Source organism: Xyrauchen texanus, chromosome 38 (assembly GCF_025860055.1).
Source record: "Xyrauchen texanus isolate HMW12.3.18 chromosome 38, RBS_HiC_50CHRs, whole genome shotgun sequence".
NCBI classification, from domain to species: domain Eukaryota; kingdom Metazoa; phylum Chordata; class Actinopteri; order Cypriniformes; family Catostomidae; genus Xyrauchen; species Xyrauchen texanus.
In genome coordinates this window covers 12,831,243-12,853,185 of record NC_068313.1, presented here as the reverse complement: position 1 = coordinate 12,853,185, position 21,943 = coordinate 12,831,243, and the positions used below count along the sequence as shown (strand labels likewise).

At 39.9% G+C, this 21,943-nt stretch overlaps 1 protein-coding gene across 1 annotated transcript in view; it reads left to right on the top strand.

The window, feature by feature from the left end:
• The first annotated feature begins 3,992 nt into the window (after positions 1–3,992).
• The window catches only part of LOC127632067 (cell adhesion molecule DSCAML1-like), a 175,145-nt gene continuing 157,194 nt past the window's right edge, over positions 3,993–21,943 (top strand). Inside the window, exon 1 of the mRNA XM_052110544.1 lies at positions 3,993–4,242. Coding sequence (XP_051966504.1) covers positions 3,993–4,242 — 250 coding nt within the window. The remainder of the gene's footprint in view (positions 4,243–21,943) is intronic.

Below are 21,943 nucleotides of genomic sequence, written 5' to 3'. Positions count from 1 at the left end.
AAAATGCTCAGTCTTGTTTATGTTTTACAGACAAACAGGAACATACCAAAACACAGGCGCAGATGCGTGGGTCCCTCCCTCAACTGACTGACTTGGTGCAGCTTACTGATTCATTTGACTAATGCTGGCGAGCGTAACATGGCGTACAGTTCAGTGCAGCTCAAGCAAAACTGGACAAGCCATGCGCCACTGCACCGCCATGCTTAACCAAAGCAGCTCACCATCTGGGCCTCTTTTTCAGGCACCATTTTGGATCTGCATGTCGCTAGTTTGCATAAAGCACTCTACTAGACAGCCATACTGCAGAGTAGGGCTGAGAAATACAGGGTGCGACAGCTAACATTATGGGCTAGCATTCAGCGCCCTCCCCCTTACCTGTTTGGAGCTGAGGTGGGCAGGCATCAGGACTTGCCCCCTCCACTTTGCAACCACCCTCTGCCCCCAGTGACCTTGCAGGGCTTTGGGTGGGGTGGGGGGCTCTCTGTATTAATACCAGATACATTAGCGTTAATATGATTCTACCATGTAGCTGTGGCCTAAGGGGGAATCTGATTGTCTGCGTATTAGCATTACCATTCTCATTAGCCCACCCGCTTCAGCTTTCTCCGTTCTCTCTCCCTCCTTCTCCTCATTTGTGTTCTCTCTTGCTCTCTCAGTCTGTGTCTTTCTCCAGGCAAGAGATGAGGAGAGAGCGATGCAGATGATTTGTATTAGCAATGATTTCAACAGTGCCTGCCTGCGAGTCAGTGGTCACTTCCTCTCCAATGCACATTGTGTGTGTCATTTCTGATGATATTTATGGACAAGATAAATATAAGATATAAGATAAATACCCATCTAGATGTATTTCAGCCAGCAAGGCTTATACTCACATGATTAAGTTGAGTATTTGAGTACAAATAAAGAGTGTGTGTTATATCTGTAAGTGTGTGGGTGGGTAAGCGCAGCATTTCATCTTCTATATTTCCACTTGTTACATAACTGTGTGGAGAGGAGAGGTAGAGAGAGGTTTCTATAGGAAATGAGGAACAACTGACCTCTTCTCTGCTTTACCCCCATAAAACAGCATTACTGTTGCTTTTTGTACTCTCCCAAAAACAAAATCATCCTTAACCAAACAGAGCACAACCATACAAACCAACTTTTTAAGCCATCTTTGTTTTGGGAGAATATTTATCAATCAGGTTTTTACATAGGGATTTCAGAAAATCCTTCTTAAAAGTGTTCCAAGGTGAATCGCAACATTACAAACTTTGATTTGAAACAAAAACGTTTTTGAAAATAGTACAACAAGACAAAAGTACAAGACTATGTGCTTAACGTCTTTAATGCCAGAATTAACTACAATCCAATGACGCATTGTGATTGGTGTAATCAAATTTAAAATGATAGAAACATATGAAACTATTTATTTAAAGCTATTGATTAGAAGTATAGAAACTAAATATTTTAATTTTACTGCCGAGCTCTTTTGGTGTGCTTTGTTTGATATGATTCATTGATTTCTGGATCTTTTTATTCAGGATCATGGGTAGTGTAGTTCTACAACAAGAATTCCACTATTAACACAATTTCTGTAAAAACAGTATGTACGTACGTTTTCGACAGAACATCAATTAACAATCTCTGTGCTCATGGTAAGTTTTTAAAGGACTAGTTCACCCAAAAATGTTCTCTCATCATTTACTCACACTCATGACATACCAGGTGTGTATGACTTTCTTTCTTCTGCAGAACACCAATTAAGATTTTTGGAACAATATCTCAGCTCTGCAGGTCCAGGCAATGCAAGTGAATGGTGGTCAGAACTTTGAAGCTCCAAAGCAGCAAAAAAGTAATCCATACAACTCAATTTGATAGGTGTGGATAAGAAACAGAAACATTTTCAGTCCTTTTTTACTATAAATCTCCACCTTTAACCAGCCACAACCAGTAGGTGGCGATATGCAAGATGAATGTGAATCGCCAAGAAATAAAAGACAAATTATGTGAAAGTGAAAGTGGAGATTTATCGTTAAAAAAAAAGAATTCATAAAAAAAAAAAAAAAACGTACGTATTGGTCTGTTTTTCACCCACACCTATCATATCACTTCTGAAGACACGGATTTAACCACTGGAGTCCTATGGATTCGTTTTATACTGCATTTGTGTGCTTTTTGGAGCTTCAAAGTTTTGGTCACCATTTACTTGCATTGAATGGACCACCAGAGCAGTCTGCAGAAGAAAGTCATACACATCTGGGATGGCATGGATGGTGAGTAAATGAGGAGAACTTTCACTTTTGGGTATGGAAATGGGGGGATATCCTTTGTTGTGCAAAATGGATTTAAACATGTTTGGTAGCTGCAGTCATCATGAATTAGCCCATTTTTTTTCATAAACAAACATGCAAAGGGTGGGAAATGCAAATAACTTGTATGAATGAGTTCTGCATATTATTATGTATTATGTACGTATTATTTAATAAACAAGCACACAAGGGACCGATTTATACAACTTGGGTTTTCCAATTTTGACGAAATCTGCAGAGATATACTATACAGAATGTGAAATTCTACAGCTGCATATTTTATGTAGGACATGTAAGTTATCAATAAAATGAATCTCACTATTTACTATAGTGACTGTTCGCTGTTCATATTCTATGTTCATTTGCCTTGTTTTCTCAATATCATAACTGTAAGCCTATGGAAGTTTTTTACTAATGATTATTCCCTTTAAATGATCTGACCCCACTGTATGTATTCACATGAGATGAACCGGTATAGGACTGGGTAATGTTACATCGCTATTAGAATGTGTGTGGTATCACATGTCAGTTTGATGGATATCTGTGTTAGTTGTTTCTCTGACATGCTGTACATAGTCTATAATCCATACAGCACGTGTAACAGTTCAATAATTACCTAAAGAGGATGTGGGAGTGAGGTGAAAGCACTGGAGCAGAAACCGTCGAGCAAAACACTGCAACCATTGGTAACAGACTTTCCTTTAGTCTACACAAACATTGTTTTGGGGTTTTAAGTTACCCCAGGGGGTAATGTGCCATACTGTAATTTTACACCCAGACTCATACTTTGGCATTGCTGCCTATTGTTGTCAAAACACTCCGCAGAAATCCTGCTTTGTTCTTTTGAAGCTGACATGCGCTGTATTTTAAGGGGTTGACATACAAATTAAAATGTCACTGCCTATACTGATGTTTTGTTGTTGTGACTGAAACTCACTTAGGCTATACAGTGTTTTTATAATGGTTCATTTACAATCAAGACCGAACGTCTTTCATGTAAAGGTTTCGTTGTATAAACTTGCAAGACACTACAGTCACCAGGCAGACCGATAAAGTCGGGGTGGTCTGTGAGCATTATCCGCCACTCGAGACAATAGCGATACATGATACGCCCCCCGCATGTCAGTCCTCTCATTTTGAGCGCGGAACAATGCCGGAGATTCGGGCATTGCTCAGCGCGCCTCTGGAGCGTGCAGCAAGCGTTCTCCCGCTCACATATAGGCGACGTTAATGTATAGAGAGAGGGCGACAGGGTCTTGTGGACATGTATCTAAGGACGCACGCATGTGTCACTCAACGAGCAGTGACACAAAGCTCTTACGCACTTTATATTGAAATTACGTGCAGGCACATCAGCACGGACAAAGATGAAGAGCGAAACAGGTGTGTATCAGTGAAAGGTAAGCCTCTTGACCTCGCGATAGGTGATCCACTGTGCGTAAAAAGTAGCCCCTCAGTTCCAAGTGCGCCATGGTAACGCTGAGTGACACAGAATGCCCCAGCTGTCTCCAAGCACGTGGACCGCTCACAACAACAACATCATGTTAAGTCCTGTCCTCTCTGATGCACTCAGCCCACCCCCCACCACCAACAAAACTCCGTGCGCCGTCCTCTCCGCGTCCCTCTCTGCCGCACCGCGCTGCTGTGCAGCACCTCTCCATCGCGTCTCACCATTAGAGTACCGAAGGAGGGGCCGCTCGGATGACGGTTCCGCGGATGGGAGGATACGAGAGGCGGGACCAAAGTCTTCCCCGCTTCTCGGCGCTGGCGAGTCCGGGACTAGGGCTGGAGAGATCGCCGGGGAGCATCGTCACCACTCCTGCACGGAGCCTCGCCTGGCCAAATACTGCACAGTGCACACGTCGGGATTGCAAAACATTCCTGAGAAATATACCTGCTATTTATGGCATGTGGCTGGTAACTTTACTCCTGCTGTATTCTTTTCAAGAAGGTATGTGCTCAGTTGATTTATATCTGCTTTTTGGTCTTGTTCAAATTTGTTAAAATAAAATGTGCACTTTATTCATTTGATTTAAGTTGACTTGTATGTGGAAAGTATTTCAATTTGCGTCGCCTTTAGGATAAAAAATAGCACTGTTACAAGTTTAATGGAGAGGCATCGTGCGTTATTTTATTGCGCTCTCGCATTAAATCGGTATGTTTCAAAGTTTCTTTCTGTTGTGAACTAATGAAACTTCGTTCCAAATGTGATTTAGTCGTTTAAAATGCGGGAAATCGTTTATTTAGTTGGTGATTAATGACGAATAGCAGCTAGTGTGCCTGTTTTGGGTCCCGTTCCGTGCGCAAAGATGGGGGAGATAGCTTGATTTGTATGCAAGATATGAATATGGTGTGGAGTTATGAATATGTAGAACGGGAGAGAAGGCAGGCAGCAGATTTTTGCATCGATGGTGTGCAGTTAGGATACACTTTTGGGCTTCTGTAAGGTGGAAAAAGTAAAGATGGTTGGTGAGGTGTGCATTTGTTGGGTCCCGGTGTACATTAACTGTCCGAAGTATCGCTGTGCTCGAAAAGAGATGCAATTTTCTTCCCGTCTGTCTGTTGGGATTGTAATATGTCTGTTTATTGCTTATATCCCATTGGATCAGTTTAAATACATTTAGGAAAAGGAATCATACGTATTTTGCCATTAAAAAAAAGGGTTTTCAGAACACAGATTATCTGCATGGATCATTTGAAAATATAATGGCATATGCAGCCTCATTTCCAATTAGCGCTGGTGCAATTAGTGGTCCTCCATTTTCTATGCCAACAGATTCCTGTTTTGACTGTGCTGATGGTGGGCTTGATATGGCAAATCTGCATTTGTGTAAATGCAAAATGAAAATGAGGATTTTGTTAACCACGATTAAGGTTATTTACTCATTTAGTTAATTTTACCCATCAATTCCTGACAATGTTTGCTCAACAATGTTGTTTTTGACACCCCCGCCATACTTCCCCGTCAGCCATTGAGATTTCCTTTCAGTTTTTGCTCATTTTTTCCCTGACATTATCTTGCAAAATATGTCTGGATGAAACCAATTTCCCGCACTCAGTGTCCCTGTTCTCAAGTGTTTGTTCTTCATCTGCTATTGCTTTATCAAGTACTGCTTTTTATTTACCCACCAAAAGTTCAAATTGAAATACTGCTCCTGGTTTTACAAGGGCTTGAGTTTTGTAAGGCTTAGATTTGGATAAGTAGCAGTCCATGCTCCAGTTTATTTTTAAAATTAATTTACAATGTCATTTGAATGGGGATGTAAGGTCAGATTTATTTTCTCTCTTTCGCTCTCGCTCTCTCTCGCTCTCGCTCTCTCTCTCTCTCTCTGTCTGTGAGATAAATGTGGTGTGTATTAATATGTGTTTGTGTGTGGGGGAGGAAGGGTGCAGTAGGGCGTAAAGTGCGTAAAACGGGATACGGAGGTCGCAAACAAACTTATGTTTGCCCTGTATTTATTTTAATTTCTGGCACTCAGGTTACATTTTTTTTCTGTTAATTTAACATTATATTTCCTATCATGTACCTTGAGCTCTGATGACACGGCCGATAGGAGATGTAAAACGCACATCAATTATCATATATGCATATGCATTAGGACTGCGTATTTTTCCGTGTGGGCCGCGCCTCCATCTTTTCCACTTTCAAGGAATGTAGAAGCATTCTCTGGCAAAAAAAAACATGTTTTTTTTCACACATTTCACGAAATATAAGTGTTGTCATCGGAGCACATTTTAGTCGTTTGTTTTAGTAGTGATCAGCCATTTAAAACACATCATTATGCTTTATTGTGACCCGGGCAAGTTGTAGCATATTACCCCCGCTTTAACACCTGAACCCCGGTCTGGGGAGCGGGAGGGGAAACAGATCCAGTGTAAAGTCTCGAGAGTCAGCTTGTCTTTTTATGGAAATGAAACGAAATGAAATGAAAAACGCACCGAGGGATGCTGCAAATTTTATATGTGAAAATTGTCATTGTTATTTGCATGTGAGATCTATATTGATACTGTCGAATTGTTTAAATGATTAGACAAGGCCTTTTGTTATTGTTAATATTATTTTATTATCATTATTATGAATATTATTATTTCGTTAATTATTATTGTAATAATAATAATATAAATTCTTATTAATATTAGCCTATTAACATAATTAATTATTATTGGTATTTTAAAAATTAGTTATGGGCTTTGAATATAAGATTTTATAAATAAGCTGATCTATGTTATTCTCCAGACTCTGAAAGGCCTCAAATCTTTTTTTTAAATGATCAAATGATAACGTTTCTAACTATTATTTGTGTATCTCTATACTTTTCGTGAGACACACATCTGGGTAAACTAAACTTTAGAGCACACATAACATAATTATGACAATTTACCATTTTGGGCGGAAATAATATTTGAATTTGATTTCGTTTATGTAATTTAAGAGCAAATTTGCTTCAATACTGAATAATGAATACAGAGCCGGCTGTGTGTTTACGCGCGCGCGTGTGTGTGTTTGTGTGTGTGTGTAGCTATCTGTGTCTGTCCAATATTTATTTTAAGGATCAGCAGTCGTCAGGTCGTCAAATTTGTGTGTTGATACGATTTCCTGAACATTTGCCACGTCCAACCCATCAAACCCTTTTAGAGTTGGACATATTATTATTATTATTATTATTATTATTATTATTATGGGATATGCACCTATATGTCTTACTTTATTTATTGCTTAAACATGAGACATATTTCGAAAATATTATTTGCCTACTTTCAGACGATATCACCCCCAAACTGCCTGCAATGTCAAACCTGCTCCTCACATCAGGACACCTCCATCCCATCCGGTCTCCCCCTCATAGAAATATGCAAAATTGGTTTCCTGTCTCTTTTTTTACCCCCATTAAATCCCCTGTTCTTCCCAGCTGCGCAATTAGTAGGAGATCTGGCGCATCCCCCACTCTAAAAGTAAATCAGGTCATTGGCCATAAGGACTCCATTTATTTCTCTCTCTCTCTCTCTCTCTCTCTCTCTCTCTCTCTCTCTCGTCCGTCTATCTCTTTATTTCGTTATAGTCGTCATATTTACCTGTTCCTCCCCTTCGTTGCCGTAATTTTTCAGTAGACACACCGTGTGTGCATTTTATCAAGACTCGTCCTCTATAAATATAAAGAGTAGCTATGTGACACCACCATGAGTCATTGTTACCGACAGATTACTCAAACTATGTAGCAGTAATATGTAGGCTTTTATATGTATGAAAAAGTGTTGAAAAACACTATTAGTGATCAGTTGCTCTATTTATGAATACCCTCAACTGATTGGCTATTACCACAACGCGTTTTCTTTCCCATTCTCCATAAAATAACACCCCGCTGCTCCACCTGCCATTAGTGCGGTCAAAACACAAATCTACGTGTCACTCTCTCTGCGCGTTCAGGCGACCGCTGTTCTCCTTAAACACTCCACGCTCTTGGAGCGCCTGGACGCGACACTTCGGAGCCACTTGTCCATATCGGACACCAAGCGCAAAGTTCAGGATAATGTACCTATTATTATAGTATGCCCTAAATACGGGAATAGCTTCGTTTGCGCTATTATGTTGGTTCTCAAACCTGTTCCTGGAGGCCCACCAACACTACACTGTTTTGATATCTCTCTAATCAAACACTGATGACTGAACTCATCAGCACGTTATAGTGGAAACTCCAAGAACATGTTCTGGTTGTGTAAAAAAAAGGGAGATATACAAAATGTGCATTGTTGGGGGGCCTTCATGAACAGAGTTGAGAATGTAACAGACGGATGTTTTTTTTTTTTTAAGACGGCGTGCCAAGTTAACACCAGTTCAACTTTCAACGTTTTGTTTCATCAGGGACAGTTCACACCAAACGCGTTTTTGCACCCGTCAGCGTTTTTAAGAAGCCACGTCAAGTTAAAAATAACTTAAACTGTTCAAAACGCGTCTTTTTGCGTCAGTTCGCGGTGTTTTCGGCTATTTTCCAACGCGAAAACGCGATAGACTGACGTAGCCTAGGCCTTGCACGTCGCGTCTGGCTTTTTTCTCTCAGCCTCTCGTTCAGGAGTGTCGCGTTTTTTAAACGCCTATATAGTTTTAAAGAGCTGTTAAAACCTGTCTCGAGGCCCTTAGTTTTCCGCTCTATTAGGAACCGTTCACACCAAACGCGTTTTGAAGCTGTTTTCCCAATTGTTTTTCTATGTAAAGATGCGCTAGGCGGACGTCTTTTTACCTTTGCGTTGCGTCTTATTGTTTTTAATCAGTGTCTCGTGCAGGTGTACCACGTCTTTTAGACGACACGTGAAGTTAAAAATAACTTAAACTGTTCAAAGCGCGTCTTTTGACACCTGTGTTGTTGTTCCATTGGGGATTGTTCATACCAAACGCGCTTTTGCGTTTGTTCGCGCTGTATAAAGTTATTTTCTCACGTGAACACGCGCTAGACTGACGTATTTGCACTCCGCGTCTCTCTTCTTTTTTTTTTTTCCCAGCATCTCCTGCAGGAGTATTGTGTTTTTTTAAATGCCTTAAGTTTGTTTAAAACGTGTCTCGAGACCTATGTTTTTTTCACTATTAGGAATCGTTCATACCAAACGCGTCATTTGTAGTTGTCCGCGCTATTTGCCCCATTGTTTTTCTATGTAAGGTTGCGCTAGACGGACGTCTTTTACCTTCACGTTGCGTCTTGTGCAGAAGCGCCGCGTCAAGTTAAAAATAATTAAAGTGTTAAAAACGTGTCTCGAGACACAGAGGTTCTGTTCCAATAATTTGCACTCTGTCAAGCTGTTTCTGAACGCACAGTGGTGGTATGTCTCTTTAAATTCAATCCAGATATCGATCTAGTGTTGCAGAGCGTAACTCGCGAGAAATATTCGACGTAACTGAATACTGAAATCAAAACAATTGCAACAAAACTCTAATGACAGGGAGGTTGAACAAATATTCTGGTTCTTGTACAGTAGTTGCTGTTGCAGACCTCACTTGTGTTCATTTAGAGTTAATAAAGTGTTCCCTTTACTTTTATCCTTTATTGTATTAAAATGCATACCAAGGACATACTGAAAATGTTTCTTGCAGTAACAAGAAAATAAGAGATGTAAAAGGACCCATACCCATTTCAAAAGCCCCCCCATTTAGAAAGCAAGAGAATTTATCAACAAAAATGTTAAACACTTGTCTTAAAAATACAGCTGCTATAGACATACATTAATATTATGTGCATCAGATTCATACATGCAAAAGGCTTATTATATAGCATGCAGAAATACATTTATACCTTATTTTAGTCTCTCTCGTTCTCAATCTCCATTCCCTCAAAGAGATTGCCATACAAATGTGGGGTTACATGTGACTGGTTTCCAATCCACTTGAGCTCACTCACCCAAAGCACTGAACAAATACTGGGACAACAGCGGCAGCCTAGAGTTAGTCTAATATACCAGAACAAATGTAATCTATCTAAACACAAGTGTACATGTGTCCTCAGCATATGAAGAAATGTTTGACACATACACACACAGCTTTTACTCTTGCTATTGCAAACCAAATTATAACTGGATGCGGTGTATGGCTGACTTTAGATTCAACTGGAAGTTACTCAGCACCTGTAGTATTGATTTTTCCTTGAAGGAGGCACGTGTAAATGATTCTTGGTTTGATAAGTAGGTGGTCTAAGAAAGAAATGCAGAACAGAGGCTCTTTCAGAGAAAGCTCCGCTCTGTCTCTCTGACTTACTAATCTCAGGAGTCATTTTAAAAGGTGGTAGAAAACATTATGACACTGGAAGCTGTTAAAATATATAGCAGCATTATAGTGCGATACAGACAGATTTGACAGCGGAAATGGCACTTGAACAGTCTACGAATAAATTAATTGGGAGGCTCGGAGGCAAATGGAAGATTGAGTTGTGCTGTTGTTTTTGTTGCTCTAAAACAGTTGTGCATCCCAAAAATCTATATATTTTTTAGAAATGTTTATGTAGGTGAGAGAGAGAGAGAGAGAGAGAGAGAGAGAGAGAGAGAGAGAGTGATAGAAAGAGAGATAGTACATTTCCTTTGCTTGTGTGTGTGGATATCTTTTGGGACGGGGTGTGAAGATCCATGTGTGTGCATGTGAGAGAGAGAGAGAGAGAGAGAGTGTGTGTCAAAGCAAATGCAGATGAGAGAATAAGAGAGCTGCATTATGCCAAGCAATTCACCATTGGCAATAGCCTAGCTTATCTGAAATGCACATTCATACAACATTTTTATTCTGACTGTACACAAAAAAAAATGTATATTTGTATGTATATGTTGTACAAATGTGTTTGAATTCACGCAAGTATGAGGAACTACATAAAGGAGAAGCTGAGATGGAGGAAAATGGAGAGATTAATGTGGAAAATTGTGAAAAGAATGGAGAAATGACAAGAAATGATTAGCAAAATAATTTTTAAGCAGGATTTGTTTTTTTTGCTTGTTTGTTTTGAGGAAGTGGGTGGAGAATTCTTTTTCCATCTTAAGAGTCAGACCATAGATCAAGACAAAACAGTCACCATTAATGGAGCAATTCAGCATTTCAAGAATTTCTCCTTGTTTGGCATATGGTAGCGACTAGCGAGAATGGCAAGGAGCTGCAGGGCTATGTTAGCCCTTGCACGGAAGTCATCTCAGAACAAAGGGAGATGAAACTGGGTTATCATTGCCATTGCCCTATCTTTCCCCTCTTCTTAAGACACCCTAAAATGACCTAAACCCCTCAAAAACTGTCCCCAGACATACAAGGTCCCGTCTAGGACAGTTGCATGCTTTGTGTGTGTCCTGCTGTGTGTTTGTTTTTTAACCCTTGTGCGACCTTCGGGAAAACTTTGTCTTTTTAATTTTTGTTTTTTCGATAATTTTGGCTGTGTGGCAACAGCATTCATTATGCCGAAGGTGTGTATTGTTTGGGGAATTTTGATATTTCAACCTCAGGTCCTATAATAAATCTATAATACACTGTGCACACAATATAGTTACACTCAGGACCTTAAGGACAAAAATGTCCCCATTGAAACCCATTAAAACGGCAACATTTGATCCCAGTGCCATCAAAGCATACAATCATGTGTTCTATGATACTCAGATATCCAGAGCCCTCGCTTCAACATTTAAAGGGGTCATATAATGGTACATGCACGTTTTCAAGTTGATTGTACTGAAATGTGTGTTGGCTGTGCCTGTACACAAACATCCTATTATGATAAAAATCCATCCAGTGTTTTTGGTTTAATCTCCTTATATATTTTCCCCTGCCTCAAATCGAGCCGTTCGACCATGTGACGTCACACGGTCGGACGCCCCTCCCAGGATTGTTGATTGACAGCAGTGTTTCAACACAGACCCGCCCTCGCTCGTGAGCGAGCTGTCAATCATAGTCCGTCATCATTGTTGATACACTGGAGCAGAATGGCGCCTAGCGATTGTGGTGTTCTGTTCTTCGGTGTAATAACGAACACAGCAGTCATTTTGATGTTCCTAAATCTGAACCGCTGAAGACGCAGTGGCTGAGTTTTGTTTACGATGGGAATATTCCCCACGAGCAATGTCAATGCGTTCATGTTTGCGCGAATCATTTTTCACCAGACTGCTTTATAAACGAGGGTCAGTAGAAAGCTGGTTTTGCTAAGAAGCTGCTGCTGAAAAAAGATTCGGTACCAACTATTTATATTCCCTCTGCACCTCCAGAAGAAGTGTAACGTTTTATTAACCTTTATATTAATCTTTGCAAATCGCTTGCATGCTTCACAATGAATGTGGCTAATGTTTACACTCAGGGTACATTACGGCATGTTTTCCATAATGTTACGACGTTCTCAATATAATTCATAATCCCACGTTTATAATGAACAACGCGTTATGGTTATTGTGTTATTAAAAACTGTGTACGTAGGTGTTACAGTTAACATGGTAACACTAAGTTACACCTGGTTTACTTGTATGTTACTGATTAAGAAGTAATGTCAAAAAAACAGTTATACGGAGAATAACTCCAGAACGGAGGGGCGGGGTGACCAAAGCTCATTATCATTTAAAGTCATATGCTCTGAACGGCAGTGCTGAAAACAGAGCTGTTTTTGAGCAGGTAAAATTAGTGTTTTCTTAAAATACTAATGAGAATTTTTAATAAAAGTATATTACAAAGTTTTCATTTATACCCTAAAGATTCATATTAACTTGTACAAAAATGGCATTATATGACCCCTTTAAAAAATTTGTATTTTCCGCCAGATGGCGCCATTTTTCTCATGTTTAGCCTATGGAGCTAATACATGCTTTTTCCCTATTTTTCTGTTTGTTGTAGTACAGAGCACTGCAGGCCAATTGAATAAAAGATAGAGCTAAAATTGTGTGGGAGTGTTGGTATGGATGTCAGAGTGTGTTTTGGATATGTGTATTGAAAATGTTGTGTGGGTGTGTAAATAACAATAGTGGCATTCTGTAAACAAACTGGCATTTAAAGGGTTAAAATCCTGAAAATGAATGAATATTATGTAGTTATGATCAGGAATGATATTGGTTCTCATTGAACTCATTGAAAGTGGAAAATAATATTAATATATCATATTATTATGGCTGTTTTTTGCTAAACATAAGTGTGTCAAGATGTGTTTTTATTAGCTGAACTTCTTTTTAACTTGACAATGGTGTCTGAAAAATAAGGCTAAAAAACAGTGATTTGTGCAACAACAGTTAAAGACATCCACCTAGCACATGTTTACATAGAAAAACAATTGAGAAATAGCGCAGACAGGTGGAAAAATGGTGGCTCAGTGGTTGAGGCTTAGGGTTACTGACCAGAAGGTCGGGGGTTCAAGCCCCAGTACCACCAAAATGACACTGCTGGGCCCTTGAGCAAGGCCCTTAACTCCAGGTTGCTCTGGGGGGATTGTCCCTGTAATAAGTGCACTGTAAGTCGCTTTGGATAAAAGCGTCTGCCAAATGCATAAATGTAAATGTAAAAATGTGTTCAGTGTGACACTTAGGGTAGACCTTCCTGTTTATCTGATATTTTCTGTAGCCGAATCTTTGACTAACAGCATAAGGGCAGTTTATTCTGGTCAAGAATCACCCAATTGGCAGGAAGTGAATAGCTGACATGTAAAGCGAACATGCCATTTAGGGGCGTGTTTATCTGTAATTGACTATGCCACAATAATAAACCAGTGCGGAAGAAATGTATTTATATATTGGCACAGCAGTTGTATAGAAAAATTATGCCTTCATGTGCTATTAGAATCCAACTTAATAAGCACAAATTATATCACGTATAACTCAGAAATCAAATCTTAATACACAGTTCTGCTCATAGAAATCTAGTTAATTTGCTACTAAGTGCCTCAAACGCAGTAACTCTGAGGATCCTTAAAGAAAAATTGATATCACTAACTTGACAAACATTTTCAAATTCAGTGATTAGTTCTTCCTCATTGTATCACTCCAGTACCTCGTAAACACGACTTTGTTTTCTTGGCGTCCTGATAAAAAAAAAAAAAAGCATGCCCATACCAAGCCAGCCAATCATATTAAAGGTGTATCAAATTTTCCTTGACATTTTAACATATAAGAGGCCATTGTACTATCAAATAATACTGTACGTTTCAGAACTCAAAACTTCCTCCTCACTGCAAAAAGAGCATTGTTTTTAAACCAAGCTGCCAAATGACTCGTTCTCTATTTCCTCCACATTGTGGTAGACATTAGCATCTTACCGCCTACACAACACCACATCAACACCTACTGTACCTTCTCACTTCCGTAGCCCCGCCCAGTAGCGGTGAGCAGTGAGATAATAATTAGAGAGCAGGTCGGTCAAGAGCAGAGAGCCAATCATAACAGTGGGCATTTACTGTCAGTTATTAAAGGATAAGTTATTATAGTTTCCTGGACTAAGATGTAGATCTTTGTACACCTGTAGCACCCCGATAGCAACACCAACTGGTGTTAAGGATAAGCATACTTTCCTCTTTCTCCCTCCCTTATTTCAGACTCCCCCACCATCATCACCCTCCTGGAACCACAACCCCTTACCCAGAACCCCACTGTGAGATTATAGATATTGCAATCTTTATTATAGGGGGTTATGCTTTAGGCTATAATCTGTAAAGGCAAAAGGGTGGGGGCAGGGGGACCAACCAGCTGACCTGTTTTCCATCCCATTCAAATATGATCATGACCATACTTTCCAGTCTCTGTGTGTTTTGTCCAGATCTGAAAAAGGTCTACAACAGACCTCAAAATGATGTGTTGTCATGCAGTCTTTCTTTAGTTATCTATATTTGGTGGCATCGCACAGAGGGTGTTTGTCGTTTTTATTTATCCATCAATGTAAATGTAAAATTTTAAAGGAGCTATTAAAGATTAACCAATGTTTGTTTACGCTCAGTTTTAAGTTGTGTTTCCACAGAAAGGGGATTGGAACTGTCTACAGTGCTGAAATGTGTTTAGGAACCACTCTCGGTCACTGTCCGTGGTTCTGAAAAGGTCTCTTGGAGTTATATTTGACACCAGGATAGATTGTACTCGTCCCAGATAGCACTTTAAATCTGACGGCAGCCAGGGACTGCTCCATTTTATGCATGTCAGGGATCTCTGCTGTTAAACTCTAAAGCTGAATCCCAGAGGTTCTTTTCTGGCTCGAAACCCTATGTTTTGTCAGTACACCTCTGGCAGCGCATTGGGATCAGACCCCACTGCACAGTTTAGTCTATACTTTGTATTAATGTAATCTGGCAAATTCATATTCAAGTTCACCCAAAGTGTGAACAATGAAGAAGAGCATTGTCTTCATTTATCTAGAACCTGTGACCTTAGTCCTGGTGCCACCTCACCACTCGCTCTGTCCCCCACTTAACTTACTCCCCACCTCTCCTGACTCTAGACTTGGTCTTGTATTGGCTCATGCCCCCTCATGCCCCACAGACCAGAGTGAGATGGGAACCAATAGAGGCCATCCACCGTGCTGCGATTATCAGACCAGGAAGGCTCTGTGTGTGTTAAATGTGAAAGGAGATTATATGGATTTAACTCTCTGCGTCTGGCGTACAAATTCCAATCACATAACATATCCCTTCATGTTTTTTGTGAATATAAAGAGAGAGAGAGAGAGAGAGAGAGAGAGAGAGAGTGAGAGTGATGGATGGAGTGAGAGAAGGAGAGAGGGAATTCAAACCCCCCACCTTACCCAGTAAAGGGTTTATCTCTAATCTCAGTCTTTCAATTCTCTATCATCACTTTTTTCATGTTTTTCCATTCTATTTATGTTTTGCATGTTTTTTTTATATAGCAAATAAATATTATTATTGTGCTTTGTTTCGCTAATAGGCCATTGAAATGAGTGAGTGATTCTCACGAAACCTGTCAAGAAAATGTCCTGGTCATATTTAACCCCAAATGAAAAAAATAAAATAAAATACAACTATATTAAATTATATTTTGCATGATGGCATTGTGAAATTATTTTCAGGACACATAAAGGGATAGTTCACCTAAAAATTAACATTATTTACTCGCTTTACTGACTTTCTTTCTTCAGCAGAACACAAACAACAATTTTTAGAAGACTATCTCTGCTCTGTAGGTCTTCACAAATTAATGGTGATCAGACCTTTGTAGCTACAAAAATCACAAAAAGGAAACATAGAAGTAATCCAAAAGACTTTAGTTGTTAAATCCATATCTTCAAAAGCAATAGGTATGGGTGAGAAACAGATCAAAATGTAACTCTTTTAAACTTTTTTTAAATGTAACTTTTTTAACTCAAAATCTCCATGTGTTCTCTGTGTTTGTATCGTTGTTGGTTCTATGGTCTAGTCAAGTCTAGTAAAGTCTAGTCAAGTCAAGTCATGTCAAGTTCATTTTTTGGTTTTGTACACGTTTAGATTTAGGATTTCTGAATATCACAATTTATAATAAACTGCACTTGGGTTCATCACACATCATCGTCATCATTGTCTTTGTCATTGCCAGCGTCAGCAACTTTACAGAATAATACCTGACCGACACAAAATGAACCCAGTAGTTCAGCTGTTCCGTCTACGCCAGGGGAGTCGTCCCCTGGAGGATTATGTGGAGGAATTCTGCGCTCTGGCCTGCTGGGTGTATTTTAATGAGGTGGCCCTCAAGGACTGTTTCAGTTTTGGGCTGAATGATCTGGTTTCCTCCCTGATGCATGACGGTCGGTGTGCCGATGGCCTTGCTCTGTATATCGACTTTGCCCTACTGATAAGTGGTTCACCATTCACCGTAGGGGAGATGGTTAATGAGCCAGCGCCTACGCCTGCCACGGGTAACAAGCTGGAAGCCTTGTCCATCCCAAAGCTAGCATTACCAGCCTCGTCCGTCCCAGAGCCAGCATTGCCAACTTCGGCCACCCGAAGGAGGAGAAGAAAGGCTTCTGTTTGCAAGTCTCTGCCCATGCCCACGACTACAGAGGTCATTCCCAAGTCTCTTCCCATGTTCACAACCACGGAGGTCATTCCTGAGTCTCCTCCCATGCTCACGACCACAGAGGTCATTCCCGAGTCTCTGCCCATGCTCATGACCACGGAGGTCATCTCCGAGTCTCAGCCAGTGTTTATGACCACAGAGGTCATTCCCAAGTCTCTGCCAGTGTTCACGACTACAGAGATCATTCCCGAGTTTCTTCCCATGCTCATGACCACAGAGGTCATCCCGAGTCTCTGCCCTTGCTCACGACCACAAAGGTTGTCTCCAAGTCTCTGCCAGTGTTTATGACCACAGAGGTCGTTCCCGAGTCTCTGCCCATGCTCACAACCATAGAGGCCATTTCCCATTTATCCAAGACTCCCATTTATTCCCCTTGAGCCTCCCACATCTCCGCCTTCCACATCTTTACCCCTCGAGCCTCCCACGGCTCTGCCTTCCACGGCTTTGCCCCTTGAGCCTACCACAGCTCCGTCTTCCACAGCTTCGCCCTTCTAGCCTCCAACGACTCTGCCTTCTACAGTTTTGCCCCTCGAGCCTCTCGTGGCTCCGCCTTCTAAAATACCAGCCTACTCCATGCCATGTCACAGCAACGCCTCAGCCTGCTCCATGCCATGTCACAGCAATGCCTCAGCCTACTCCATGCCATGTCACAGCAACGCCTGAGCCTGCTCCATGCCATGTCACAGCCATGCCTGAGTCTGTTCCACACCATGTCAAAGCCACAGGTGAGCTATTGGATCTGGAGATGGTTCCCACCCTTGTACCCACCCTATGGATGCTTCCTCAGGAACAGACAAGAGGAACTTCTGACCCTTCGAATTTGCCTAGACGCTCCGAGCCCTGGACTCCACCTTGGTTCTACAAATCCTCAGTCTCTCATTGGCTCTATGTCCCTTCATCTCCACCGTGGTCCTTCGGCTAATCGGCTTCAGTGGGGTCCCTCCAGCTCCGCCTTGGTCAGTCGGTCACCTGGCTCCACCTGAGCTCTCCAATTCCACAGCTATGCTTTGTCAATCCGAGCCTACGGCTCCACCAGGGACCTCCTTCCCTACGGCTCTGCCTTGGTCCTCAGACCCACCGGCTCTGCCTCTTTCCTCTGATCCTCCAGCTCCACCTCGGTCCGTCGAGCCTTGGGCACTACCTCGGTTCTCTGAACCTCCGGCTCCACCATGGTCCTTCGAGTCGTCAGCTACTCTCCGGGCATCAAGTTCCATGGTGTCACCCTTCAAGTCTCTCATGGCTATACCCTCCATGGCTCCGCCCCTCAAGTCTCAAAGCTCTGCCCCTCGAGTCTCTCATTGCACCACCTTCCACAGATGTTGCCCTGATCCCATGCTCCGTGCATTGTCTTGCCAAGACATGCTTTAAGACCCCCAACCCCCAGCTCCCTACAGAACTTTGAGTTTATGCACATGTTTTGTGACGTCTGGAGCCACCCCTTAGTGTCATGTGTATTTTGTTGGTTCATGTTTTTCATGTCTTTTATTTTGAAGTTTCTAGTTCCTGTGTCATGTCAAGTGATTCCCTTGTCATGTGATTTTATGTTTCCCTCCATTTGTTTTCATTGGTTGATTGTCTTGTTATCTTGTTTAGAGTTCTCAGTGTTTATTGGTTATCTTTCTCATCTGTTCTCCCTTGTTCATGTATTTAAGCCTCATGTTTTCATTTTTCCATTGTCAGATATAGATTTTTGTTGATGTTACTATGTGAGTCCAAGTTCATGTCAATTCTAGTTTATGTCAAGCCAAGTTAATGTCTAAGTCAAGTTCATGTTTATGTTTCATTCACGTTTGTAGTTAGGGTTTTTGGATTACACGTTGGAATAAATTTGCACTTGGGTTATTTACTCGATCATCATCGTCTTTGTCATTGCCAGCGCCAGCAACATCATTACAGAACGTCACAGAATGTTAAACTAGCCTCCTATCCAACACTTAATTTTAAGAAAAGAATCATCAGTGAACAAATTTGATTAATCATTCCATATTTATTTATGCAATACAAATGACTGATGTATGTCAATAACCAGTTCCAAACTCCCAGTGTTTTCTGTCTTCCCTGGTACACTTAAGTTATTTTCCAATTAAAATCATGGTTAGGTTTAAGGTTTTGGTTGGAATTAGACTTAATGGTTAGTTTTATGTTTGGTTTAGGGGTTAAACTTAAAAAATATATATAACATTGTTTGTTCATTTATTTTTCTCGATGGGAGTACGAGAAAAATACGCTTGTATGAGCCAACCTTATTTCAACTTACAATTTCTTACGATTTTGTCTTCTCGTACTACCAATATGATTAATCATGAGACTGGTTGGAGAAAACAGAATGTGTAAGTGTGGGCAATCAAAATGCTTTTAAGCCATTTTTTTTGTTTCAGTGATGGCATAGTTACTGTGATTTGGCTTTGTAGGGCAGTATAGTTTATCTATCTATAGCACCCCCATGGCTTTAATGCAAAGGTAGCATGTCCTATTATTATTTGCAACATAATGAGAATCACAAGAATGGGGGTTAATCCAGGCATTGTTGACACAAACCTAGTGGGGGCATTAATTAAATGTAATTGCCTTAGAAGAAAATTCTCTTGCTTTGGGTTTGTGTCTCCCTTGGCTCGGAGCCAGAGCTGAGCTAAGCAATTCTCAGAATACAAAAAGATACAGAGCCATCCCAGCAGAAACCATGTAATCCGTAACAGAGCCGGCAGATAATAGAGACGCCAGAATGCTAAATCGCTATAATGCTGCCTTTGAAGGACATCATTAGCGACGCTGCTAAATTAGCATGCATGATAATTTACGCAACAGTCACTTTTTTTTTCCTCAGTTCAAGTTTGTTAATATACCAAGAACAGATGAATGTCTGATCCACATTAGCTGTCAGAGAGGTTTGTAGATACATAGCGGTGGTTCAATTACCTATTTATTCTCCTATCAGATGGCATACATATGGACAATGAATAGATAAAGGAATAGTCAAAATTGAAAATCCTGTCATAATTGGCTCACCCTCATGTTGTTCGAAACCTATATGACTTATGCAGAAGACAAAAGGAGATGTTTGAATGAATATCTTTATCTGTCTTTTCAATACAATGGCAATGTATAGTGCTTCACTTAAAAAAGGACAAAGTTTCATAAAAACATTGCCATGTGACTAATGGGTCATATTCAAGTCTTCTCAAGGCCTATGGTGTGGTTTTGGTGAGAAACAACCCAACATTCAAGTTATTTTTCAGTGAAAATCTTTACATCTGTTGTGCATTCATGAGCTCTATGAGATTTGTAATATTAAAAACAATGCAAAATCTCTTGTGAACGCAGTATGTGATGGTTATTAAAACATCTTGTTTTGTGTTTAACATAAGAAAGAAACTCATATAAGTTTAAATCACATGAGTGTGAGTAAATTGTGAAAGAATTTGCCTTTTTGAGTGAACTATCCTTTTAAGATCCTCTCTTGCTGTAGACCTGCTGTGCTGGCTTTTGTTTGGTAGCCTTGCTGTTGTCTGCATCTTGTTCTGTTTCGTTTACTTCTGTGTTACTGCACAATTAAGTAGCATGTGGGTGTAAAATTGCAGCATTTTCAGTTTTACAAAGCATGTTTTTAGAGTAATTTCATATCAAACACCATTTGAATCAAATCAACAAACTATTTAGCATTGAGTTAACTTACCTTAGCTTCCACATATATTGTAGATTGTGAGGGCTGCACTTGGAAAAAGGCAAAAACTTTTTTTTTTATAAATAATCTGAAAAAGGAAAGTTCTTGGTTACATAATTTCACCAACGCTGTGATTGATTTCTAAATTTGAATTGTGTTGTGCTGACACAATGGGAACGTTTCGGGGATAATCTAATCAGATGAGAGGCAGGGCAGGCCCTCCACGTGTTTTGGAGGTTTGCTACAGTGCTACACAATGCTTCTTTTATGATGTGGTTTTCAAAGTATGCCAGTCAAAGGAGAGTTACCCAAAGGAACATGTATTTTTTTTTGGTGGGTCAATGGAAAATAAGAGTCCAAAATAATGGCTGTGCAACCAACAGAAAAACCATAAAACAGGACATTATATCACATACATCATGACTGTCAGTATATTTACATTACTTTAAAAGTTTGATTTCAGTCAGACTAAAACAGTAACTCATATTTTAATATTTATTGTAAAAGCTTTAGTCCGACCGTCACAATATCAGACCAACAGACCTACTTAATGAGATTGTAGCTTTGCTTCATCCAGCATGTACATTATACATGTTAATTGGACCACAACTGACCGCTGCGTTTTGCGCTACAAAAGACAGATTTAATGCGAGTTATGTAATATACTACCATATGTATTGTCATTCCTTAAAATAATCGATTACACATTGCATCATGTATACTTGGACAAACAGATAAAGACTATAGCTTGACTACTAAAAAAAAGAAGAAGCTCGATTATGACTGTGCATGTTAGTGAACTGTGTCAAGATCAATAAGTCTCTGAAAATATTACATAATTTGACTCTTTCATGACATAGCAAAGTTACTTCAGGTTTTTCAGTGTCAAATAGCCCAACCAGAACCATCCAGAATCTTATGATATTTATTAATAATAAAACAAATTTAATTCATATTTAAATTATTATTTTTTTTTAAATAAGACGTGAGCACGTTTATGATGACACTTTTTTTCCTTGATGGTTGTACCACCTGATATTAAATCAAAACTTGGTAACACTTTAGAATAATGGTCCATCATTAATGGGAAGGAATTAATACAGGACAAATGAGTAGTACAACATTAACACTTTAGTTACTACTATTAACTAATATAGAAAAACATGATTATCCAATCAGTAAGTAATAGCGAACTGAGGGCTGAGGTAGTTCACTGTTAGATAATCAATAATTACTGAATTTGATCTGCCTCATGGAGAACTATTCACTAACAATGGCTAATTTAAAATAACTACTAATTAATTACTAATCAAAACATTAACATGTGTCTGAATGATTGTTTTTATTGTGAACATGATTATGCATTGGTTCTTTGTGGGAATTCATTTATGAATGTAACAGGTCACTAAATCAAGGCTACAGTGTATGCAAGATTATCATAGTCAAAGATGTAACCACATATTCAGGATTGATGGGGACCAAATTTAATAAAGTAATAAATCACCATGAATTAAGCCTGTTT